The following is a 27823-nucleotide window of genomic DNA, read 5'->3' as shown; positions in this document are numbered from 1 at the left end:
ATTCGGACGAAATGAACTTCGTTACAATATTATTAATTTAAACGATTTTATAATATATACAAATATATTTATGTATCCATATATATTTCCCGGATAGTGGTAATGCATTTCATAGGTACAAGATTTTGACTTAGATTCTTAAAATATTTTATATTTTTGATAAAGATCGTTTTGATTTAATACGACATGCATATACGATATCAAGACAAGTTGCAATACAAGTTGACAGACTGGCAATGTAAAGAATGAAAGAAACTGCATGTCATTTAAGGGATAGGATAACCCATCCTATCTACTTTAGCAAGATTATGACGTTTGAAACAGACTTCCTGTATATCAAGCGAAAGGGAACTTTTCAACTAAAAATCTACCATAAACTGAATACTGTTCTCCACGGAGAGATATTTATTCTTACTTTTGAATATGCATATAAACGAACATAGCTAGTGGAAGGGCTATATCATTGTTGTTTTTTTTTCATATGTAAGCAACCCTCCCCTTCCTTTTCCAACTGTAATTACAGAGGGTAGAATGATCTATTCTATGTTTTCAAACAGAAAGTATCATTCGAGGCATTTTCATATCTTATGTTACATTACTAACCAAATTCCTTTTGTAAAGTGCGGCGAGCTTTTTACTTTGATAATGCCTTAAGTTTTAGCAATGAAAATCTTTCTAAAGAGGCATATCCCTGCTATACCACAAAAGCCTTGTTAACTGTCTGTCTGTCTAACGACTAATTGTTTCGAGTTGTTAAGCGGTAGATCAGATACCATATTGGACGAACTGTAACATGTATCGAACACGACAGCTTGTTTAATAACAAAGCGTCCAGGCAAAGTCATATTATCCCTGTATTTAGGGAGTCGCATTACCCAACGTGAGAGAAAAATTAGGCTCACATTTTAAAGTCAAGACCCAACCTATTTTAGAATCATAAATGAACAACATTTCATTGCCGGGGAGCTTAATACATTTTAAAGATATACGAAGGAACAGTAAATTTGATTTAACCTCTATACAGGTGAGATTGAGGTCCCAAATAACTTAGAGTAGCAGATGCAATCTAATGTCATGTCAAAACTGAGTAAGCAGAAAGACAAGAGTAGGTAAGAATAGACTGCTTACCGGTAGAAGCATTGAGCACACCAAACAATGTCAGAGTCACACATCAATAAACAGACCAACAACAAAAATAAATTGTTGTGGATAAATGTTGCAAACGTATTGCTTCCACTTCCCAGCAATTAATCAATTCTAATAATTTGAGGATAGTAACACTGCCTTGGAACGGCAAGTAAGTATTTGTATTATAATATTAGTTTTAATTTACAGATGTAAAAAGGATGACAGACAAAACAAGTTGTGATACCCAAAACCATCCATAATAATGACAGCAAGCAAACAAAGGCTCCTATTGTTCGAATAAATTCTTCTATGACAATAACACAATCCATCTAACACAGCAGCATTATTAATAAACAATTTCAGAAATACCTTCATGTTTGGTATAGATATGTTCGCCCACATTCATTCAGCTGTTATTTAAAGGGCATTTATTTACGATTAAATATTCACGACAAAAGAGCTAAATATAAAAGGGCTTTACAATCAGCGACACGATCGAAGTCAATAATGGTATTCGTTAAACCCTTAATATATAATGCACCGGAATCCAAGTTTTCAAAATATCAGATAATCTTCTTCCAATCAGATGACGAAAACAGACTAAACACAAGCTGTAATTATCTTTGCACTTCCAACAATGCCTTTTTTTTATCTTGAATGTAATTCATTACTTCGCAATAAGGTTATTATACATTCGATCTAACACAGCAGTTCTGACACGTTGTGAATGTGAATTAAAAACAGTTTGATAGTAAGCTCCTAAAGGTTATGAATAGCAGCAATAATATTCTCCCCTGGTTTAAAGCTTGGCCGCAATAATGATAAAATAACAATCACAGAATAACATTGATAGATTATGAGTTATATTATCAGTAAGGCGGACAAAAAAGGTAAGTAGGGCGACCAATTTTGAATATTTACATTCGCCCTATTCTCTTCCATTGAAAATTATGACGTTCATTTCGTATGAACAGCAAATGGAAAGGCGCGAAATTTACGTCATCGCAGCTTAGTGATAACCGACCGCTGTTTTGACGACGTCCGCGTATAGTCAGGGAGAACGTTCCTTAGATGACGTCGCAGTTATTCCGTGTGTTGAACAGAATGTCCGGGAAGCTGATTTTAACATTAAAATCAGTTTCCCGGCCATTCTGTTCAAACAATATATGCAATTTATAATATTATATTGTTTAGAAATGGAAAGGAAATATAATGTAAATATAAGAAATGAAACTATTTTTTTCGGTGTTCATGCGAAATGAACGACAGAATAGGATCAGCAAATTAAACATGAATCGCTAGCGCGATTCATGGATTTGCCGATCCTATTCTGTCGTTCATTTCGCATGAATACCGGAAAAAAACTCATTTCATTTCTTAAATACATTCCTAAAACCAAAGCAAACCACGCACGAGGAGAGGACATTTGATATAATTATAATATCTTGTCGCGAGGTTAGCCACGTTGGTAGAAGAAAGGTTTTTGTTAGTCTTCTACGCAAAAGAAAAAGGCATGGGTGTATTATTAATGGAAAAATAGTCACAAATTAAAAACACCTTGAAGATGTGTGAATTGTGTTTTATTTTATAAAACTCGGAATTATATGGAGGCAAGGGAGTTGAATCTAACTAGCTCGGTGCATGAAAAGAAAATATATTGAAACCAGAAAAAATATCGAAAACATATATAATTGTTAAAAGACCAGAAATATACAAACATTCGTGGTAATGAATACTGAGTAACTTTAGTTAATTAGTAAATACAAAAACACACATGTCAGCAGTTGAGAGAGAATATTTTAAAATGTTCTATCATTTAGAATCACATCTAATGACTGTGTCACGGCCGGACTCCCTTTTCATAGTACAACGAAGCAAAATGGAGCACATCTAAATGTCAACATCATTACTTTAATTATGAAATGTTTGTCGGTAATCTAGAGCTACTTAAAAATTGTTTGTTGATATCCGGAATGAAAACCACAATGTTTACAGCTTTATTTTCTTCGGTAGTGCAATCAATTAATTGCTTTTGCCATAAAGAGGACAAGACTCCCACCTAATCTGACGTAAAGAAATGTAAAAGTTTTCCATGAGGGCTTTATATGACTCAATCTGTCTTTTGTGTTGAAAATGGCGTGGTCTGTTTCCTAGCTTTTCTTCTAGTCACATGTGGGGAATTGTGAAAATCAGTCATGTGAACGCTTTACCAGAAAGTTGTGCTTGTATTTCATCTGATTAAATAAAACAATGTATTTGACATAAGTGGCGATGTTTGAATTATATACAATTATGATTGTTTTAATATTGTTTAAAAGCGAACAATTTACATATATACAAAAACATGTCATGATCATTCTTATTTCTTCTCAAAACTGTCTTTTCTTATAGTACGTTCATTACGTTTATACTCATTATTCTTAATTGTTAATTGTTAAAAGTAAATTTACACACTTTTTCTGGATCAGATACTTTATTCAATGATCTCTTGTTTTAACAATACTCATTTATAACCGCTAGATGTCCGTATTTCAAGATTGTGGTTTTATTTGTATTTAGGTGCCCGAAAAGTAAAAATTCAAGAAAACGTAATTAGTCATTTGATTAATTCAATGACATTTCTGGAAGGGATACCAAACATGGATCACTATGTTTGTAATTTCGACAGACATACTGTTGTAATAACAATGTTTCGGCCTTTCTCACATTTTTCATCTTTTGAGTACAATGCATTTTTAATGTCCATGCTCATGCAGCTGGTACTCATAACGTTTCGGACACCATTGACAATAAGCAGATAGGAAATATTCAGGATTTTATTTTTCTTTTTCTTTAAAATACTGTACATGTCTCCTCTGAAAAGTTGTCACACATGCGTATGGTTTTGAATTATCCTTTTTTTTACTGCAAATGTTACAAGAACGATCTGTTATGAATTATTCTAATTATTACTGCTGATGTAGCTAGACCGATCTGTTTTGATTTATTGTTGTGATGCGACTATTTGCACGTTATCAGTAGAAGCAGATTAATAAACAAACACAAGTAGTGCACGTAATCAATAGGTTATATCTGTTTACATAAGTAAAGAAAATGAAAGTAAACAGGCTGAACTTGCATTTGCATTGGTCTATAGTCAGGGGTCACACGCAGGGGTCACCCCGTCTAAATGTATGTGCATGGACTTCTTATATTTTTTTTGTTAATGAGGAGTCAGTTTTTAGCACTTTCTAACAATTCGAAAATACCTGGGCTTTAGCATGACGTCAGCTTTTCATGTACGAAAATATATTTGAACTCGAAATAAACAGAATCCCACAGGGATCAATAACGGAGCAATGGTATATGGGGATTTTTGGAATTTCGTCAATCGTTCAAAAGGTCCTTTTTTATGTCGTCTGAAAGTGTCATTATATGTCTCGGATGTAAGATGTTTCCGTATTTAAGAGCTGCAGAGCTGTGTGTATCTTGACATGAAACAATTATTGAATATCATGAATTTCTGAAGGCGTTTAGACGGGACTTGCTTTATTTTGATAAAAGAAGAGCTGATGAAATATACATGCATAATGATAAGTAAGTGAGATAATATAAAGTCAATGATAAATTTATTTCTACATCGCCAATTTCATCAAATGAACAGAATTATAGAAGGGGAACAAAATATTTTTTCTATGAAGGTAAACAAAAAACGTCTAAGTAATATATAAGATAGTAACCGCACAATGTATATATGTCATTTCTATATACATGTAGTAAATACTAAAATTTTAACCTTTTACATTTATAATGATCATTTCTTTTCCTGACATTTGTTGGTAACAAAGTGCCCTTTCGTGATGGTCTACATATGCTAAAACATCTAAATGTTCTTTTCAATTCTCTTCTAAAAGACTTATTCAAAATACTATAGATAAATGGATTGGTTACATTACTGATCAAGTATGATCTTACAACAAAATTATACAAGAGTTCACTAGTTTCTTTATCAAACTCTTCTTCTAATTTCATATTGAAGAAAAGCAAAAGTCTGATAATAATGTGTGGCAAAAAGCTGAGCACAAATACAACAGTTACGGAGAAAAATATGATGATGGACCCTGCAGATTTAATGCAACGTCTTCCGTGGATGCTTGTGTTCCTTTCTTTGTTTGAGGAGCAAGAAGCGTGACTTTGTCCACTGGAATGTTCAACTGACATTTTCTTGTTTACAAACATAGACGATGGCGATGACGACCGGGAAGACATTTTGCCCATATCTGGAACCAATGTTCCGGTTTGGTATTTCCAAAGCAAACGACCGATAATTGTATAAATAACTATAAATACAATAAAGCATCCAAAGAATATTGCTGTTAGACAATAATAGTATATTCTTTTGAACATGTTGTTAAAGCTTTGTTCTGAGTTCATTGAACATTCACAACCTGTTATATTCCAGTGACCGTATTTTTCGTGCCTCGTTTTCGAACCCGCAAATAAAGTCGATGGTGTTGCTACCAACATTGCTAAAACAACACATGCTAAACATACAAGTTTTGCTTTTCTTGGAGAAAATTCCTGAAATGCGCGACAAAGGAAGTAGTATCTTTCGAAAGAAATAGATACTAATACAAAACCAGCTGATAATATCGTTGCGTATTCAACAAACCGCATAGCTTTGCATAAACCGTCATAATAAAACATTACCTGATTTCTTAAATCATACAATTCAAAAGGAATCACAATAATACAAACTGTGAGATCCAGAAGAGCTAGAGCAAGAATAAATGTCCTTTTCGCCGATGATTTCATTTTACACCAATACACCTGAACAACAAGGCTGTTTCCAAAGATGCCGACTAACATAAGGATCCCGCAAGTTACAAAAATTGAAATCAAATTGTATGCTGCTTTATCATTTAACATCACTAAGATTTCGTCGTTTGAAGCATCCCGAGATATATCTGTAGAACTATTCGTTGAAGAGTTTTCGACAAAAACAATGTTTTTGTAACTTTTGTCATGATCTATCTTGAGCACTTCCATCTTTATTTCATTATCCATTTCTCCGCTTATGTTTTCACCACTCACGATTAACGATTTTCTTTCATAAACAAGTGTTTGGTTTTCTCTTTTTTATCAAGTGGTCATAATTTCTAGGACATTGAACATGTATTTTCTATAAATATTATCGTGTAGCTACAAACAGGAAGTAAAATAAAAGGGTTGGATATTTAAAGGAAATAACAAGTAAATTTCAACCAATCGTCAAATACTCATTTCCGTTCAATACGACTTAGCTGCTTCTTTTCCAAATTTTTTTTTTCAATAACATTTCCATTTTTTATTGCAAGCATTTCTTTACTTAATACTTATCCTCCAAAACTATATTCCATATATGACTGTCGCAACATATGTCAAACACAAAACTGGATTTCAATGCATATTTCCGTACGACATTGTACGACGGGTTCCTGCAAAATCTTTGCTTTAATCTCCGGCAATCACTTACAGAATGTCAGACGTGATCATGCGCTGTCAGTGGCTAGCTATCGAATATATCTTGGCTATAATCATCAATATGTCTGAAATAGAGATTGAAATCCTGGTTAGGTAATATGCAGCAATCGGAAAATTTTAGCTGCAACATGAATGCACTTCATGGTATCGTAAATATGATCAGAGGCAGAAATGAATAAAACAAACAATGATCATATAGTGCATACTTATTATTTAACATAAATTATGGCAACATAATCAACAGGCAACATACCAACATACATAAGCAAACTTTTTATAATATTTATTCTAAATAACTTTACTTCCGCCAAGGTCGATGCTATCTTCCAAATCATGCCCGCCTATCAGTCTGGGAGTATGTATAGATTATGTTAATTGATATCTGCTGTTAAACAATTCTTTTAAAATATATCTATATCTGAGAGAAGCTGAAGTTATATTACGTTTTAAGGTTGTTTGAAAACGGACCAAATATGTTTTGCTGAACTAATTATAAGCTTATGCTAAACAACAGTATAAAATAGAAAAGTTCAATGTACGAATGATTTTTAAATACATCTATTTGATGTTAAGTATCCTGTAAGTGTTTATCCTTCTTCTCATGTCAGATAACTAGCCCATCAAATGTACTTATGACCGGCGGTCACATGAGGAACTTCAAGTGGTGTATATCTGTGATCAGCTTTTCCCATATAACGTAAATCCTGTTTCTATGATCTAAACTATTCTTTCAACAGGACGTTTTCCTCAGCGTCATTGACTATATCATTAATTTTCTAACGAATAGAAACACTGCAAATAGTGACTAATGATAAAGCAGTGAAATTCCATGCTATTGTATAGGAGTTGATCGGACATTGTACAATATGGTTCTTTGTTATTTTTCGCTACTGCAGTAAACATAATACAAACATTGAAAGTGGTATTATCACACAACACCTGTAAAAATGTTTCAAATTGCATCTTTAGTTTATACTAATTTATTTTAGGTCGATTGTGAAACAAGTTCTATAACTTTCATTAATCACTCTCGACACCTCATTCCTGATGGAATCTATCGCCACGATCGTGTGAGAGAAGAGGCCAGTCTCCCTTTGAATGCTGAGCCCCAAGAACGGGAGCTACTGGTACCATTTTATACGTCTTTGGTATGACGCGGCCGGTGATCGAAACCATGACCTCCTGCACTCGAAGCGGACCCTCTACCACTAGACTATCGAGGCGTCTTTAAAGACACTAATTACATTCAGTTCAACGAAATGTGTAATATTCAGGGCTAAATATATATCTGAAGTTGTGTCTATTGCCCAAACTAAAAGATGTGGTGATTAAAAATATTATGACATAGATTGATCATATGCAAGGCCATTACAAACATTTCGTACATTTCTAAGAATATTTGCACATCCTTATGTCGCTTAAATTATTATTACTTTCAAAATGGAATTCTTTTTATAGAATGATCTGATTTATACAAAATACAATATCTATTATATGCAAATTTATCTATATTTTGATTGAAAAAAAAATAAATCTTTGATGTAAAGGCTGAATATTCTAACAGATTTATTTCGATGAAACATGTTAGAGTTTGGTTAAGTTTTAACAATGAAGATGTTTAAAAATGAACTCAAAGAGTTAATGCAAGCTGTTTTGAACAATGGCTTTAACTAAATGATATTCATCGCTTTCGTTTCAGTATAAAATCTAAATAGGGTTCTTTTACTAAGTGAACAACGGATATATTATATGTACAAGTGGCATAGCAACAAGTAGGTGTTCATGAGTGACTGATATTTTTTACTTAAACTTATTTTGAAATTACCAGAGATATTTGCTGTAATATTTCAATTATTTACTGACAACATGTAGCACGTTTTTCAGTCTTACACAACATAACTTATATATTTAGAACATCCATGAGTTCTCTTAATTTTCTTCTCTGTTTTAACCATGAAGTATGCCTTCAAGAAGAAAACGTAATCTGAAAAGTCTTCAGTCTATCTTTAACGGTTAAAACATTTTTGTCCTGCTCCTGAAAAGTTTGACTTTTGTAAGTTGGGTGTTTTTAAACGATTCCATCTGTATAACATATTTATTAATTCTTGCCTAAGAGTGAGATACACACTGACTCAAAATACAGATGATCATAACTGCAATTGAATGCCATTAAAAGTGATAAATGTAGTCGTAGGCAGAGTCAGTGACACAGCAAAGCCACTAAAGTTAAAATAAACGACAGAAATTAGCACTCCGAATAAAGCCTGATGACTGTAAGAGACACATGTCGGTTACAGAGCAAAACATATGTCCAGTCAATTATATGTACAACTTCAGTTGACAGATGTAATTATCATATCTGATCAATCACAAGTTGTAATTACCTCGAAAACTAATTCACACTGAACTTTCGCGCCTTAATCGTTCAATCTAACAGGGGAATACACATGGCAGGGATAACCTTTGGTTTCACTGTCCTGTAACTTTGAAACATGGTGGAAGTTAAGCGCATAATTAACTGTTTTAAAGACCACAATGTTGGGTATACCACTGACCGTTTGAAGGTGATGATCCATGGTCGTCCTTTGCTTGTTTATTTTGCCTTATTTGTGGTATTATTGTTTTTTTTTTCCTTTGTCCATGTATATTTGTGTAAATATCAATCAATACCATCTGGGTACTCATATTAGATCTTGGTACTTGTTTTATAAACATGTAGGAAGTTTATATCGTCACAAGAAATAGGGATAAAATGGTACTGGCATATTCATTTAGTAATCATGCCAATTAAGAGGAGTAATTGAAGTAAAATATAAACAGATCTGGTGTTAAATCATGCAATGTATTGCGGCTGTGAAAGTCTCCCCGTACGTGTACCCAGTATTGTTTTATTTTCTGATTCATTCGAACCACGGATTCAATTCAATATTTATTGATAACAAAGTTCCGCTTAAGCAGGAGCTAGGGGGAGGACTCAATCAAACCAAGCATGCTTCATGTATTATTTTCGCTTATTTCCGTTCTGTTCTTCCAAAGGTTCCTTTTATATATTTAGATACAATATGAACGAGTGATGATGTAGAGATAACCAGTCAAGATATATAACCACCAGACGCGAATTCTATAATAGCATTTCGCCTTTAAACTGACCAATGTAATATAATGGCAGACAAAAACGAAGCTTTTCATTTCCATGGCCTTTCTCACGTTGACCTTTTGTCTTAAAAGTAATTCATCACTTCTATGTAATGAGATATTTGATATGACATAGCAGCACAGACAAGCTGTGAATAATTTTGGAATTTTTGACTAGTACAATATCCTTTCCAACAGGGTATACACCTTTCCAATAGCATTCAATCATGTGCTTCTCAAATGAGTTTCGTGATTATTATCTGTCACATGAACCCACTGGGAAAGTGGTTATTACGAGTAAACTGAGATATTAATCAGGGTGGTACTTTTTATGTAGAATCAGACGCGTCTAATACCTCCTAAGCCAAAAACTAGCAAAGTTATTGTCAGCTCTATTAGTTAGTTAGTTTAGTCAGGTATCATCATAAATATTATGCCATTGGTGGGATCAAGCTCAAGCATAATAAAGCTTCTCAAATAACTGTCAATTACAGAATCTAAAAATGTCTCTTTTTGTCTCTCAAGCGTTTGTCGCGAATGTCATTAAACAGAACTTCAAAATTATGAACCCATATATGGATTCTGTGTTGTTATATTTTCTGGTTCTTTGTGTCCATGAAGTCCATTCAATTTTTACTATATGAAAAAAGCTCCCCTTAAGCTATTGCAAGGGGGCGTGAAGGAATTTGAACATTTCATTACCTCTCATGAACAGACTCAGTCAAAGTGAGTTTGCTTTTATCCTGCTTGGTTGCATTCCATACCTCCAAAGGATCTTTTCAAAGATTTATCGATTTGCATACATACATTGAATACGAAAGGTAAAACCACCAACTAACCGACAGAGACATGTTTAACATCTATACAGACAGCCGCAAAGTGGATATACGCTTTCTGTTTAAGAAATAATTTATAGTATGAGTGCTTTAACACTATGCACGATGGGCGGTTATACGTCGGGCGTAATAATCTATTTGTGCGACATATTACCGCCCGAGTGTATAAATAGTGCTAAAACACTCTTTTGCTATAAATTATTTCGATTCTAATATGCCCTTAATCTAAAACAGTAGATGAAATATAGAAGCGCTCTTTCTTGGTCGCAACAAAAACTTTGACGTCACCGCACATTAACTTGACGTCATTCTAGCGTAAGAGTGTTTTAACAGAGACATGCAAAGACTAAATAGTACTTCTGTGGAGTGTAAAGTTTAACATTAAATCATACTTTCAAAGTAAAATGTATAAAGTGCTACGGTCTTGGATCAAAATAGCACATATATTAAAGATGCAAACTATTTGTACTCATATGCCATCAAAATTGAATAATTTTAAAAGAAGACCTCGCATTGTGCAAAAATGACTGTATGGGTGTACTAAGTCATGCAGTATGCCAACGTTTCTGTACAAACCTTAACTTCAATTTCATATTCAACAAATGTATGCGTATGTGTTTCATAAAATGCATTCTCTTAAGCTTTGTATCAATGTTATGACAGTGTCCGAAATGTAAATGTTTTCCAAATATATTTTCAACATTGCACGCACATGATACGCATACGAGGAATGTCTCCGGACAACATAACAGTACGACATGATACTGCTGTGCATTGTAAAATTAAAACTCGTTTCAAAGTAAATAATCAGTATCTAACATGCACATGAAAACTATAGTAACGAACTTCTACGCACCATTTAATATCCCTGTCCTTTCTGTTATCGTTCGAGTTTTCATTTACTTCATTATGTTTAAAAAATCATCTTATTCCACAATCGTTTGGATTAATAAAGAATGCATACACGTTTGTGTTATCATAACTATAGTGTAATTTAAATTGTCTTTTTTATCCCGCTAAGTACTAAACTTATCAGATTTTCATTTTGTTAAATGTATATGTAGCATAAAATCATATATAAATATTGCCATGCTGCTTACCGAGAACAAAATAAATGGTAATGTATCCTACATTGAATTGACAAAGTCTGGTGGTTCTAGCTGCTGAGTTTAGGTAAACATAAACATGTCTTGGGTTTTTCTGCATTATTTGGGAAATCTAACTTTTAGATACATAAATAATGTCGTAATACTTATATTTACACTGATCGTTGCTCAGTAAAGATAGCTTATTTAAATGCTTTTGCGATTCGACAGATATTAAATATGAAATGTTTGCTGATCTGGGTCTTCCTGGATAATAAAAAAATCTCAATCCTTTTATTTCCATAGTTACAATTAAGCACTGCGTTCTTAAAGACAAACATGCGAATTGAGAATATTGATGTAATGATTTTTATCTCAAAGGTTTTCATTTTTTTCTAATTTGAACGTTAATGTAAAGCGGATGAAAATGATTTTGATATCAACCATAATAATGCATCAGTTTACAATTCGCTTATTCCATTAACTATAGCTACTTTTGACTATATTTCTTTCCATAACAAAACCATATTAATCTCGTTATCACGTCCGACATCAGTTCCCGCAGCTGAAGATATAAATATTGATCTGCTAGTACAAGTTGACATCTTCATTTTCATAATTATGCAGATGTTTATCAATATTCAGTTGCCTACTTGTATCTCATTCATCGATATCTGCAATCAAAAATCCCCAATGTTTCTCATTTTTACAACTATATTCGGTCGGTACTATTTAACCAATTAATTGTTTGTGAAGCTATCCATTCATACAGTTTGTTTTATACGCATTTGTTTTTAAGCTGACAGACACATATATAAACTCAGTTATTCGAATTTTAAAAGTTTAAATTGAGTTTGTCTCAATAGAATGTATTTCGAAAGATCATTGATGTACAGCTTTAAAAAATCATGATAACTCATCTATATCTTTACCATTAACATACATGTTTATTAGAAGTCTTTCGATCTTTTGAGAGGAGTTCTTCCACAAATCAACAATATAATTGCCAGGAGGGACCGCAAGTAGGATCGCCATGGTTGTGTAGCCAAAGACAACTTTAATTGTTGTGAGACAACTCTGACCAACAGCGCAGTGTTTACTGTAGGGCATTTCTCTTGTACTGGAAAGAAACCATTAGCTATTGGTGCCACATACAGACCGCCAAAATATTGACCACTCCTACATAGAATATGTGCAACCAACTAGATACGAGATCTATATCTACAGTACTTACGACTAACACTATTGACTGCTAGTGATAGAAATATTCCCCGATATTGACTGGGACAAATGAGCAATTATTGGAAACAACTTTAAACACCAAAATAATCCAATGTTTACACAAAAGCGTATAGGATATCAGCTTAGAATAGATTGGATTTTCAACATATGATACTAATACAAAATATATTTTTGGCTATCAGGTCAACTCGTGTAAACAAGTGCAAACCCATGTGATTGTCTTTGCATCAGCATCCAAGAAGAAACAACCATAAAAAATGTCACTTGTGGAAGCAGGCCAACGAATGAGAGAACCCATACAGATACAGACACATGGTACTGACATCAACAAGCTCTGGATTGCTGTAAAACCTTTTTGCACTGAAACCATTGAGGCAAATGTATGTCAAATCCAAAATGTCCTCCTCCTGTCATAATCCACACTGGAACACTCGAAATGTCGAAAGTCTTTCCACGAGAAAAAAAACAGACACGCTCCATTCATGATTTGAAACTGGCCTCCATAAGTTATGTTAGCATCATGGTTATAAACAGTATTATTTCATAAACAGAAAAAGAAGGGACAGAGTAGGGATATCGCTAGTTGGTGCCTCCCATAATGACCAAGCCATCAATTCATCAGTGCGTAAACTTTGGAAGACGTCAACTCAATAGCGTGTAAGTCTGGCAATCCCTCTGCCAAGATAAAACATTCACTATCGGCTAACGAAATATGATAACTACTCTGAGACCTAGACCCCAGCAAGATTCAAAGACCAGATGATACATCGTTAATGTTTCTTCAAGAATTGAGCAGATGAGATCTTCCCATTTCCAGACTTCAGTACATCACGGGACACACGGGACACTCACAGATGATCAGACAACATGCTCTAATCATTCCAATCTTCAGGATAGGTATCATTACATACGGTATAACGAAGGAATATGTCATCCACCGTCAAAGCATAGAGCACCTTGATTCCCATAAGACTGTAAACGTCTGCGGAGACAGAATTATTTCTATAAGTAAATACCAGTAAATAACACCATACATTGTGATTGTTTCCATACCTAATGTTGTCAGTAGCACGTCAATGTAATAACGATATCGGACAAACTCAAACGCAAAATGTAATAACATTGCCAGATGGTTTGCAGTCTGAGATATCAGCTATTATATCTACAATTGGATAGTGAAATATGTCTAGCAAGTTACATGTAATAGCCTGCTATGGTCTTTTATTAGTATAACACCTTGCCGTAACATTCAATTGAATCATTCAAACATTATTCATTTTAGTGCAAATACATACCTGTATGTGCAATAAAAAGCAAAGCAAAAGATAGAAATTTAAAAAAGGTATCAGGAAATTTATACTATATTTTTTATGAAAGCTTTGAAAATGACTGACAGACTATATGTTATGCAGACAGATTAATATTAGTTAATTTTACTAATTTTACAATGAAAATCAAAACGCTTTTTTCTCGTGGTAAAAATCTACCTTAGTTATAAATATCTACGTTTAACGTGTTATACACGCAGTCCTCCGCGGCCGTATTGGTAAGGAAATTTTTATTGCCGCGGTGGCCCGGGATCGATATCTTTTTTTCTTTCTCGATTTGGCAAAGAAACAAAAACTTATATTCTAATATATATGACCAAACTTCAGTTTTAAAGAAAGGTCATTTTAGCCAAAATCTAGAGGTCAATGCTTTTTATAAAACAGGTGACACACTGAAGGTCAATTATCACTTATTATATCTTCCCCAAAAGATTTGTAAATAATTAGAATAAAATCCAAAAGGTTTAAAGACTAACAGACTTGTCTATGATTTGCTTCAGTTCAAAGGTGCAACATTTATTTCCAGACTATTTCTGTCAACTTTTGTCTGTTACAATTAATTTTAGATTTGACATAATTACGTACTAATGATGAGAAGCTAAAATAAATAATTTTCACCATAAACAGACTAAATTAGAGCCCCGACTACGTATAGGTTTTTTATTTTAATCAAAAGTTACGTACCTTGCATTTAGTTGTGTTGATAAGAATAAATTATGATCAAGTTCTCTTTCACACCCTTTTATTGTCGGGAACTTACGATACGAGGGGCGTTCAATATGTAATGTTACTGCGTATGAAGTTCCGTAACCGCTTATCATTTTTAGATGCGGTTTTCGGCACATTATAAAGCAATTTATTGGAAACAAAATGCTATATAAATTGTAAAAACCGGCATGTTCATAGTAAAAATATAATCATTTTAGTGAAGTGTGCTCAGGTATACTGGACCATAATTATAATTTAGGTTTGTCCTAGGCATCCAGAGTATCAGAAAAAATAGAATAACTTGTGAAATCACAAAATTCTATCATTTTTCTACGAAATACAGCAATTTGTGATGAGTTTGCGTTTGTTTTAAACTATTTATTGCATTTTTAATTTTACAACACAACTAAAAAATCTAAACTCGAGGTTGATTCCATCTGGAATGGGTGTTGAGAGCGATTAATCAAAGTTGTATGGACTAGTTTCGCAATCGCGAATAAAGATATTAGTATCAACTTGAAATACAAGAACTTTTTAAACGATGATTATCGCGCCTGACAAAATTGCAGAGGCTAATTGTACTCACCTTATCATTTTTCGAGTAAAAATATACAAACTCAATTTAAAACTGCTATAAACTTTTTTATTTTAGTTTTCATATGTTCTTGTGAAGATCATGATTTGTTTTATCTGTTTAAACTGAAAAATGACTATAGTTCTAGTTGTTGAATAGTAGATCAAGGAATTGCATATTACAATCTCAATATTTTGAACATAAAACTGCCTAGTATACCCGAGTACACCTCACTCAAATGATAATATTGTTACTATGAATCAACCGATTTTTTGAATTTATATATCATTGTGTTGGCAATAAATTGCCCTATAATGTGCCGAAACCGCATCTAAAACTGATAAGCGGTTACGGAACTACATGCGGAGTAACATTACATAATGAACGCCCCTCGTATAATAGTGTAATAGGTTTTATTCTACTGAATCTTCTCAGTTAAATGTTTGAAACTGCTGTCATATGCTACGCTTTTCACAAATACTGTTTGACAATAAATTGTATGTATACAATTTTATGTTGAATAAAGAATATGTTATGTTATGTTATATATAAGAGATACATCAACTGATAACTTAACAAAACACAGGCTGTAATAAGATCGGTTGATATAACGATTATTCTTTAATCTTAAATGCAATTCATTATTTTTGCAATAACGTAATTGCATAGCAGCTCAGGCGCAATATGAATACAAGCTGCCGATGGTTGAACAGTTGGAATATTCTAGATATTGGACAGCAACAATCGGGGAAAATATTGATGAATAATTATGATGCTTTGATGTTAAATTATACTAGATACAAAGATACAAAATTTCATTAATTGTTTATTGTAAGTGGTAATCAATTTTAGATACATTTTCTAAATATTTAGCAAGCTGTTATAGAGAAACAGATATAGGATAAAAGTATTATAGTTTGATTTCATGATATAATCCACGTACATCTTGTGTACAGTTGATTTAAACAGTCAATTTTCAGTAGAGTTTACAGCTCATTACGTGCATGTACAATTCCTACATCCAGAAACTGTAATGTTTTAGCAATTTACATTTAAAAAAAGCTATTTCTTACGACGCCAGCTGTAGATATTACCGCATACATTCTTTTTTCAACTGAAATTAAAACCGTTCGTTAATGCAATATCGTAAATAATATATACATTGATTTCTATTATTTGGATAAATACAGAAGATTTTTTTCTAAGAAATCAGTAACCTAACATAGCTACCTCCTTCAGATTAGCAGGTTGACATTTGATTCATGCGCTTTTACTGATTGTCAAATTATAACTTTACAATCTTCTGTAGTTTTTGATCTGTCAGTCATCTTAAAAAGTCCAGGTATATAGCCAGATATCGGTGTTTTAGTAATATTTTTCTTCTGTTCGTATGCACTTCAATTCAACATACAAGTTCCAATAAAAATATCACTGGGTGTGTATTTTTAAAACTGGTGATAAGAATATTCGTCTTAAAGCCCGAAATATGAATTGTTTCTTCCTTTGAATACATTTAGACATAAAATTAATGGGTGCCAATTTCATTGATTTTATATAGTTCATAACTCAGTGAAAAACAAATTTTAGACATTTTTTACTATTTCAGAGCCTATCACTAGTGATCTAGGCTCTTTTCTAGAAGATTAATGAGTGAACATCAATGCACAAATTTTGATATATTTTTGTTTTTGTTGGGTTTAACGTCGCACCGACACAATTATAGGTAATATGGCGAATTTCTAGCTTTTATGGTGGAGGAAGACCCAAGCTGCCCCTCCGTTCATTATTTCATCACGAGCGGGCACCTGGGTATAGCCACAGACCTTCGGTAAGCCAGCTGGATGGCTTCCTCACATGAAGAATTCAACGCCCCGAGTAAGGCTCGAACCTACATTGTTGAGGGGCAAGTGATTCGAAGTCAGCGACCTTAACCACTCGGACAAAATAAACTGTGTGTGACTATCTTATTACTAATTTTCTTGAGATAAAGAATTTTCTTTAGCAACAGGTACGTTCAATACACAGTAAGAATTTGTGTCCCCTCATGCAATGACTTCTCTTCTATTATCTTACTAAGCACGCAGGATAAAAGAAAATTGTTGTTTTGAAGTATTTAATTTGTGTTATTTTGGCACAAGAGGTCAATGCACTTGATGATTTAAACGTCAAAACACCGGTGAAATTGAACTGATACGCGAATTGATTCAGAGCTTTTATTTAGATCAAGGGAAGGTAGAAAATACATGTTTCTTCTGGAAGTCTCATTAACTGTTGTATTTTTTCCGTTCGTACTTGTTTATTTCATATATACTAAAACTGTATGATGCAAAAACATGATATATGACTAACACAAGTATACCAGTCCCTCTTTGAATATAAGTATAATTCCCAGATGCAGTTACCTAAGCTTTATTCTAGATTTATCTTTGTACGCATCTACAGGTGAAATACGGAGTTCATGTTCGCTTCGTTGCAGCTGAAACGCTTTTTTTCTAAATGCATAATATGCATGAACTCGAAATTTCACCTGCATTATCTGTATATACACACAGAGCTAATCTAGTATAAGGTTACCCATCTTCAATACTATTATAAGTTGTTAGGAAAACCTTCTGTGAGAATAAGTCGCATGTCTTATATTGTATAAGTATCACGTTGTCTTTCTGTCGCTCAAAGTACAATGTTAACATCGACTGACTAGAACCTTGCGCAGAAAAGGTCGAACACAATGTGTAATGTATCAAGCAAGGACAACCCCCTTTCCAAATTTAATGCTAACATTAGGAAGTCAGTGGCACAATTGTTACAAGACAGGATTACAACGCCAGCGATCCGGTTCGAATCCTGGTCGCGGCAGATTACCTATCTAGTGTTAGGTCGGTGCTAGATGACTTACTTAAATTTGTACTTTTTCCTGCATAATCTCATAACCCGCAATATGACACCTGTCGTGAGCTCGGCTAGAAATAATCTATTTTATCTATTGAGAATTTCCTGGACTACCAAGCTAAATAAGAACACTATAACTTTATGCTTACGGAGAGGAGAATCTGTAGTGATGCACTGTTGTTCATTATTCAGTCATTACAGAAGTTCAATTTCTTTCTTTTAAATATGCTTCTCATCGCAGAGTAAACAATGTTGAATTTATTTTGTTAGAAACTGCAATAAATTGAAACTTGTGTGCTTGAGGAACTGAAGGAGGAACGTGTTGCCTATCACAGCATTGTTGGTATTTTATTTGTACATAAAATTAGGCTGCTTTTGCGACGTAGCATTCTACAATTAAAAAGCTTAGCAAACAATTGTAAAATCCTAGGTGTCTCTAAATAACAGGTTGATTCTTTGCTTTTTTAAACATATTTTGTTAGCTCTCTTGAGAAGTTTTCCCTGATCTGCTTAATGAAAAATAGAAAAGGTACTTACTATGATACAATTCTAGGTACTTCCAAAATGAAACAACTACAGTTGCAATAGCAGATCAGGCTACTTCATCTCGTTTACTCTAGTTACAGTCTTATGCCTAATAAGATTATACGACGTAATGAAAAAGAGAGATTACCGAGGACCACTGCTATGTTGGTAAGATATTCTGCTAGGATTGTTTTCATAAAAATTAAAAGTCTTGTAAAAATTCTTCATGGTCTTTGACACGGAAAATATGTAAGCGTCGAAACCAAAAATCCTAGTGATGAGATGTGTCCCGTTAAAACTTAATTCACACACATTAGGTAGACAATAGTTAAAATAAAAAATATGGAATGTTTTGTACTGGGGTTACAAAAAATAGAAAACAAAAATATATGAAACAAAATATTATATCAGAATGCAAAGTGCACTATATAATTGTTGAAACAAAATGAAGGTTTCGTCATAGCTTTTGGTGTCAGTATCTTTATACAATGCATAACTGTTATAAATCATTCTCATTATAAGATGTTTATCAGTAATGTAAACAATTATCTGTTTCCCTATTTAAGCACGTATCAGTATCTTCAATTGGAAACCACAGATATTACAACTAGGTTTGCTTGACCAATCAACTTTCTTATTCATCAACACTGTTGTTGTTCAAGCTGACATAAATATGTTAGTATATTTAATTCAAAAATCAAAATAATTTAAGGGAAATCAGGGTAGGTCTAGCTGGCCGGTCCCAATCTGCACCCCCCCCCTCCACACCCCTCCCTACCTCTCCCAATTTTAGATCACCTCTACGCCAATGCCAATGCCAACTCGTAGCGCAAATAGTGGATTAGCCAATCATATTCTTTCTTTCATTTCGCATGAATTCCGAAAAGGTAAACTTATTTCTTTACTTATGAAACAGAAGCTATCACTGATTACATTATATTTACTCACTCCTCCTTTCGGCCTTAACCGTATAGATTCATGTGCATCATTGACCTAGACGTGCTTTCTAGCCATGTTTGTACAACCTATTTTGACAGTCGCTTATCTGTTTAATATCCAATTAAAAGCACCATGGATTCAAACCATTGAAAAACAACTTTCATTAGAACATTTGAAAATGAACTATGTACAGAGTCCACACTGGAACACTCGAAATGTCGAAAGTCTTTCCACGAGAAATAAAAACAGACACGCTCCATTCATGATTTGGTAGCATCTTGATTACTAATCAGCTGTAGCATTATAATGTTCGCACACTATGCATTAACGATGTTTATTTCATATATTCTAAACTTGTATGATATCAAAGTACCTGCATTACTAATACCCAATCTCACTCTATGTGTTTATGATATAATTCACAATTGAAATTATTGAATCATTAACTCATTAGCTAGACACATCTTTACAGGTAAGGTATAGGTAAAACTGAGCGAGTGCCTCCTTCTCCCATTAATAAAGCTCTGATGAAATCGCAGCACTCTTAAAAGATATAATTAAAGTAGATATTAATCAATATAAAAAAAAATCTTAAAACATCCTTTTAAATCAAAATTTTATTGAATGGATTTCTGACAAACCATGTAAACACGTTCTGAAGCACTACAAATATAGGCTATCAAGATAGAATAACATCATAAAGTCTCTTACTAGAATATCATTCATTATCGAAGCATAAATTGAAGTGTCGTCAAATCTGCGAAAACAGGCGATTCGTTTTATTATCTCCTCCACTTGCAAGAAATGGTCAAACATTGGAATAATGAAGTTTGAGTTAAATGCTAAAGGCAATTAATATATTCAAAACTCAAAATTCGCTAAGAAACGTTCGACTGTTTAATACAGCGTTACAATGATAGCAGGTGTTTTAATCGGATTCCTGTAGAGTTTAAACATCTTTTGCCCAACTGCAATCAACAACTGAAGAGGTCAATAAACAAACAAAAGTATGATACTAACTTTTAATGGCAGATCTATATTCGGCTGGCGGTTTAACTTCAGATCATTCCGTTCTTAACATTTTATATTTTAAGCCGATCAAGCAACAGTCATTTTTTCGGCTTTTCATTATTGTTCTGCTGAGGACGTGAAAATTGTACGTAATCCAATAATAATTTACTTCCTCGTTGTTTTAAAGTGCTTGACTGAGACAACCTTTATTATCGATTTGTTCTGATTGATCTCAAAGTTCACTGAACGTTAAAGTCATCGAAAACATTTGCCGGTCGCGATGGGCGATTGGTTCAACGTCATCGCCGATGGAAAAATCGACTGCAGATAGAAGTAAACGTATTATAGGAAGGTAGAAAACACATTCTTTTTTCTGGAATACTCATTAAATGAGATATTTTTCGTTCACACTTAATGCATGTATGATGTTTATTTCATTACTAAAACCTAACGCTTGATCTCACAGATAAAGTTATTGAACCATATTCTCGCTACAGTTCCCTTGAGAAAACTTCATATAAAAAAAGATTTTGTTTCAGTAAAGCTTGTATTTAGCATAAACTGAAGACTTTTTAATCTGGTCATTTCAAAACTGTACAATATGGTGTTTTGGCCTTTTAAACGACACGTGAATACACAATTATAGTTATCCTTTGGCTGTGAAACATTCTTTTGCTAAAGCCTACCCCATCCCTCTGCACCACATTCCTCTTATCGCAATTTAAATTCAATAAAAACGATTATTTATACTTGCTGTATAGAGTGGTTTAAATCAGTTGTGTGTGGTTAAAATGAAAGAACCATCCTTCTCAAAAATGGTTTATAATATATTTTCTCTGGGTCATGAAATGATATAAAATATTTGCATAAGTGAGGGAGAGGGGACACACTACCAGATATTGGCCAATGTTGAAGTGACATGTTTCATTCCAGTAGTGTACAACATGTACATATCAGCCTCTTCACTACGATAACTGATTAAATCAGAGTAGATGTGCCCCATGTGGTTCTGGGACGATCTGTGTATGAAAAGAATTGGAACCACTGCCTTACCCTTGCATGATCGTAAGAGGCGTCTAATAGGGTCATAACTTTTGGTTTTGCAGTAACTCTGTGATTCCAGCAGGTATGCAAATTTTGATTCCATATCTCATGTTTTCATTTCGATGTAAATGAAATGTGGAACCAAGATTTGTAGTCCTGTTTGGCGCCATATAACCTATACTGTGTTGGTACGCCGTAAAACCCAAATAAATAAATACAGAGTAGATGTATTTGCTGTCATTTTGACGACCAAAGTCAAATTGTGTTTCACGCAAACTTGAAATTGAATATTACTAGTAATGTTGTTCTTGCTTAGACTATTTTAAGACTTTTTGTTCGTAGAAATGTTTAGATAAAGTATATAGCTTTTTTCTCAAAAATGCTTTGACATATGTAACACGGACTATAAATGCCAGACTATCATCACAGTTCCTTGGAAACGTACAGTAAATTTCTCTACAACACAAGCAAATAAGCTATGAAGGTGTTCCGAGGATTCCTAATTATTAATGAGTTACTGCAGTGCATTCATCTTCGAACTAACTTCACCGATGTTGCAAACCAAATTGAACCTCTGAAGTACAAATATGTTAGTAATTAAATGAGTTTTAAAATTAGTTTAATAGTTACCTAGAAAATATGTACATTACTGCTAATTCAAAACTATAAAATTGCCTCAAAAATTACCGGTATACAGTTGCGTTTCAATAATTTTGTACATACGTATTTATTGCAAAGTCTTTGCCACACTTCAGACCTTTCTAGCCAAAGTTTTCAAGAGGTCTTAACAAAAATGACATAAGAACCATTAAGTTGGTATTTTTTATTAAATTACGCTTCACAAAGTTGAAGTGAACAAATCAAAACAAATGTGTGATTTATGTTTTACATTGTATAAAACAAATATCAGTGTCCTCTAAAATATATCGTATTTGGAGCAATAATCATATCTTTTATAAAAAAATGTAATAAATAGAATTTTAAACTTTTATGCATAATTCATAAAAGAAACACTATAGAACTTTTATCATCATTTTACGTTTTTTCCTTAAACACAAATTTTGCTGTGCTCTATCTTTACGGACCTGTTTCGACAAATACACATATTCATGTTGCATTATTAATATATTTTTGTGTAAAAGCATCCTGAACGTTGGAAATAATAAATTCCTTCACGTTTTGACATTCGTTACACATTTTTGAATGCTATATTATTGGAATATGTTTGTACAGCACAAGCAGCATTGTTGTTTAGGAACTAGTACTCTAAATATTTTAAAAGAATCATTTTACTGCATTCATTCCTCTAAGTAAATATTTTTTTAAAAGTTTAGAAAGTTCATTATAACAAAGAAGTTAGCAGTTAATTCAATGGGTTTTAAAGGTAGCTAAAATATTTTCAAAACTGCTGATTCAGAACAATAAATAACCAAAAGATTTTATAGGACGATGTAGAAGCAAGAAGTAAAAGCAAGATGGCGCTATCTGCATACATACGAAGGTGACAGATCACACTTTTCTGCTATATTCCCTTGATTTATCATGCTTTGTAATAAATGATTTATTCATTGTGTGTCTTGTTCGTAACATCCTCCGTAATTTCTATATTTTAAATGTTAATAGCTGCTCTAAACATTCCCATACTTAATTAGAAGGTTCTCATTTTTTGTTTGAGCAAATTATCGTTAGTAGTAACTGCAATACCAATACGAATCGGTTCTATTACGAACTATTTTCATTTGCTAAATGGTTGCCACGTCATAAAAAGTTTATGATTATATTTTGTTAATTTTTTAAAGAGCTACAAGAAGTAGGAAATAGACAATAAATATATAACAAATAATAAATATCAACATTCAAAACTCTTATGTAGAAACGCTTGATTTCCGCACTAGGCAATAAATACTTTCCCACGACATTCAGTATAAAACATTTGAAAAAAAAGTCACAAATACCTTATATATAACTCCAAAACATCACAAATACATGATAATCCTGTTCAATTCTTCTTGAATAGTTTCTGGGTTAATGTACGTTTCTACATTTTATTACTCACATCTTTAGAAAATGTATATCTCAGAAGCAAAAATGTGTAAAAATTGATTGAAATATTTACACAGTTGTTATTTTCCTCCCTCCAATACATCACGTAAGCTGTTTTCCGGCTGTAGCAATCACTTAAACCAATCACTGATGTGTTGTCTAGTTTTCGTAATTGGAGGTTAATTTGTGCAAACCACTTGAGGTCCTTGTCAGCTGATTTTTATCTTTGTTGTGTTTTGTCAAATAGAATTTGACGAACATCTGGTCAAACCAATGTAAAAACACTGCCTAGAGTTTATACTGCAAAAAAAAAAGATAATGAGGTATCAAAAATGCAGATGAATAGTAAAACGTTCATAATGATGGGGAAAATTTGTCATATGAATAAGAAAAATGTTTATTTTCATTCATTATATTGTATTATGGTTGTCAAAAATGTGGGAAAATATCTGATTTTTTTGTTAGTGTGTATCGTTTTCTTTAATTCTAATACTAATAATGCTAATATGGTAAATATACAAACCTCTCTCACTGTGATGAGCTTTTTTCAAATACGTATTTTCATGATTACTGTTACCAGAGTTAGTTATACAATTTGAATGTATCAACTTCATTCTACAATTAATATGTTTTCTCTCAACAATCACAAACATAAAAATAATATCATAGCATTACTGAAGAAAGTAAGTATACATATTCATAATTAATGTAGTTTGCATTTTTTTTTTATTGTCAACATTTCTCAGCGTCTCGATTTTCAACACCCATTATCATCTACCTATCAAGACACCGGCTGTTTCGCCAATTAGGTTTACCTTTGGACTCTGGCTACAGTAAATATTTTCATACTACTGTAGTATTAGATGTTAATACTATGCACATCTGTAATACTGTAACGCATGTTCAAGGATATATTTCAGTTCTCAAAACCATGCCAATTTTTCCAGCAAACACCAACATACTTAGACCTACAAATTTTTGTTTCTTCAAATCTAACTCCACGACGGAAGAGAAGAAACTATGTCAAAACTTTTTAAGATGATTACTTTTAATGTTCTTAATACTTTGCCTATTGTCTCCATCAGTTAAAGAAGTAAGATTTTTACGTTTGGAGGACATTTTTAATTATTTTAAATTTTAGGCAAATGTATTTTTGAAAAGGAATCTACTGAAAATTGCAAACTTCTGTTTTTCAACAATTTTATCAAAATTTTACATGCAATTACCCTATCTTGCTCTTTAACAAAGTAATGTCCATTTTGCATTTTCGTTATAGGTCTACATTCATTTACATTTTTCAATAGCAATGATTTTTAATAGTTTCGCGTTGCTCTCCTTTGGCGGCTAGTACTTCTCTGTGAGATACCGAATCGAGTAATACCGAATCGTGTGTTCAAAATTTAGGGAATTGCATGGTTACTGATTTGCGATATTACTACTTTCAACCAGTTAATTTCTGTAATTACTTAAAGCTTATATTTTTCATTTTCATTTTTCTTATAATATGTTGGAGGGGGAGGGGCCCGGTTTAAGTCAAAGTCAAAGTCATACATATCCCTTCATATTTTTATCGCAGTGAAATTTTAGTGAAACGTTTAGTTTATATTTCAATACATATATATGAAGTTTTTGAATTTCATCGATTGATGTATTTACACGCATATTCAACACACATGTTTGTTACTAGGCATTTTCGTTACCTATGACTGTCCATTGTTATAGTATCCTTTATATGGATGATTATAGTGAAATAATAATGTGTATAGAGCGGCTGTACGATAAGCTATGAAATTAACAAAACTAACAGAAAGATTACATTACAACCGCAGTTTAACTTATTTGAATACTAGACTGATTGCCGCATTCGGTGTTTCACACAAGTGCAAGAAAACGAATGACCTCAGGATACCGGAATTGTAAACGTGTTTAGTTTTGATTCTAAGTTACGTTTCCAGTCAGTTAAATTGTGAGTGCTGATACGTATTTAAGAGGACATTTTGGTTTTCAAACACCAAGATATGATATTAAGGCCAACTACATTTTAAAGCTCTAAACATGTTAAAAAATCGAATGGTTATTACTGCAAATCAACTAATGTACAAAGTAAGGAAATGTGCTTTTTCATGTAAATCATCTCTTACATGGTACTGTACCCACTTGTAAATAAGATTGCTAGCTTTTGATATAGCTGTTGTTTTTCTCTGCCAGTGTATTGAAACGGTTTCTTAAAGATCATGAACGCCTTAATATTCATTCTTTGATATCCACGGTATCTTATTACCGATCTCAGGACCTCACATACTGTGCAATGTACGACACCTGTGGGTATTCTTCAAACGCTGAAGTTGGCAGATACAGCAATAGCCAGTATAGCAGTTAATGCTATACTGCAGCGTTAATCAGTTAACTCTACAAAATGCACAGTTACACGTAACTGCTGACTGCCAGCAGTTACAGCAGTTAACTGCTACTTACTGCACAGTACAGCAATATAAGTTGTTACACTAGTTTATGTTAATGACATTAATTTTTGTTCCCTCTTCACATAGCATTCATATCAGTCATCAAAACTGTCTCATATTGCCATTTTCATTATTTAGTTATTTTACGAGGATGCCTCCCTGTCCACACCATGCTCCTACGACATGGTAAAGTAAGTTCAACAAGTTTGTGTAATTAATTCCTGATTACTCATTATGAAAATAAGTAGAAATCGCGTTTTCAGCAGTTACAGTAAATGGTTCGTAATGCCGTACGTTTTAAAAAATAATAATGTATTTTAATAGCAAAATATTATTAGTTACTTTAATGATTATTGAATGAAGGATAATTTCAAAAAGTTGCTGCGAGTAAATCGATTTCCTTGCTCCGTAAAAAAATTACATGACAGATTATTACAATTTCGCACAGGTAGATTGGGAACGAGAAGTTGGGTCCCCAGCTCCGACCAGACTTTATTGCGCTCGGAAACCGGGTGCGTTGTAAGAGGTTGTCCCGCCAGGACTTATAGGTTGAGACCAGTGCCGTGTAGAGGTGCGGTCTATTGGCCAGATAGTGGCTATTCGGAAAATTTTTACTCGCGAGCGTGGTTTCAGGCCATTTGGAATTTTCAATTTCCAGTTGGAGCCCACTCGCTCAACCTTATTAACGGATCGGACCGGTGGCCGATGTAGCAGGGTTGTCCCCCACAGACGGTGGCGCATTCTGGAAAAATCTTGTTGGAGGAACCCTGGTCGAGGTGGGGTGGTTGCCGGGGAAAGCCTTGTTAAGAAATCGGGTTGAGTGTGGTTTAGTGGCTTTTTTTCAGCAGTAAATCACCATAAAGTATATACGAAACTTATTATTGCTCTGTTGCTGTACAAGAACTGTTAATTGCTCTCATAAACCATTTTACTGCTAGCAGTAACAGGAACCTGGTAAATCACTTTCATAAAATATTTAACCGCTGGTAGTTACACGTAGAAAACTGGTATACTGCTCTTATAAACCATTTGACTGCTGACAGTAACACAAGAAAACTCGGAAACTGCTTTCATTGGTGATTTCACTGCTTGAAGTAACAGAAGTCTGGTAAACTGCTCTCATAGACCACTTTACTGCTGGCACAAACATAATTGAGACTGCTGGTCTTACATAATTTATATGAGAATTTTAAACTGCTTGTATATACCAGTTAACTGCTAACAATAACAGACATAAAAACCTGATTAACTGTTCAAATAAACCATACTGATAAACTGTTCTTAGTCATATTTAAATGCTGGCAGTTACATATATAGGAGACTGGTAAACGTTCTGCTGACAGTAAAATAGTAAGAAAATGACGAAACTGCT

General features: G+C 33.3%; 2 protein-coding genes across 5 annotated transcripts in view; both read right to left on the bottom strand.

Annotated features, from left to right (window-relative positions):
• Window positions 1-24072, bottom strand: part of LOC128547730 (transmembrane protein 196-like) — an 87511-nt gene extending 63439 nt beyond the window's left edge. For both annotated transcript variants that reach the window (XM_053520855.1, XM_053520868.1), the window contains exon 1: window positions 23902-24072. The gene's annotated coding sequence lies outside the window, so the exon portion shown is untranslated. The remainder of the gene's footprint in view (window positions 1-23901) is intronic.
• Window positions 4720-24160, bottom strand: LOC128547722 (C3a anaphylatoxin chemotactic receptor-like). Of its 3 annotated transcripts, none has more exons than XM_053520848.1 (2): window positions 24063-24160; window positions 4720-6695 (listed from the first exon to the last, which is right to left on the bottom strand). In XM_053520848.1, exon 2 carries the CDS (start codon window positions 6172-6174, stop codon window positions 4891-4893), a length of 1284 nt encoding a protein of 427 aa, XP_053376823.1. In that variant the 5' UTR covers window positions 6175-6695; window positions 24063-24160; the 3' UTR covers window positions 4720-4890. The 3 variants fall into 3 exon arrangements, with proteins under 3 accessions (XP_053376823.1, XP_053376813.1, XP_053376819.1); XM_053520838.1 differs by lacking the exon at window positions 24063-24160 and adding an exon at window positions 7187-8071; XM_053520844.1 differs by lacking the exon at window positions 24063-24160 and adding an exon at window positions 7074-7200.
• Window positions 24161-27823: the final 3663 nt, after the last annotated feature.

Source organism: Mercenaria mercenaria, chromosome 1, assembly GCF_021730395.1.
Source record: "Mercenaria mercenaria strain notata chromosome 1, MADL_Memer_1, whole genome shotgun sequence".
In the NCBI taxonomy this organism is placed as follows: Eukaryota; Metazoa; Mollusca; class Bivalvia; order Venerida; family Veneridae; genus Mercenaria; species Mercenaria mercenaria.
Note: the sequence above shows the minus strand (reverse complement) of the source record. Positions and strands in the feature narration are given on the sequence as shown.

Excerpts from the sequence above, each read along its gene's own strand:
- LOC128547722 (XM_053520848.1), bottom strand. The coding sequence starts at position 6,174 with ATGGATAATGAAATAAAGATGGAAGTGCTCAAGATAGATCATGACAAA.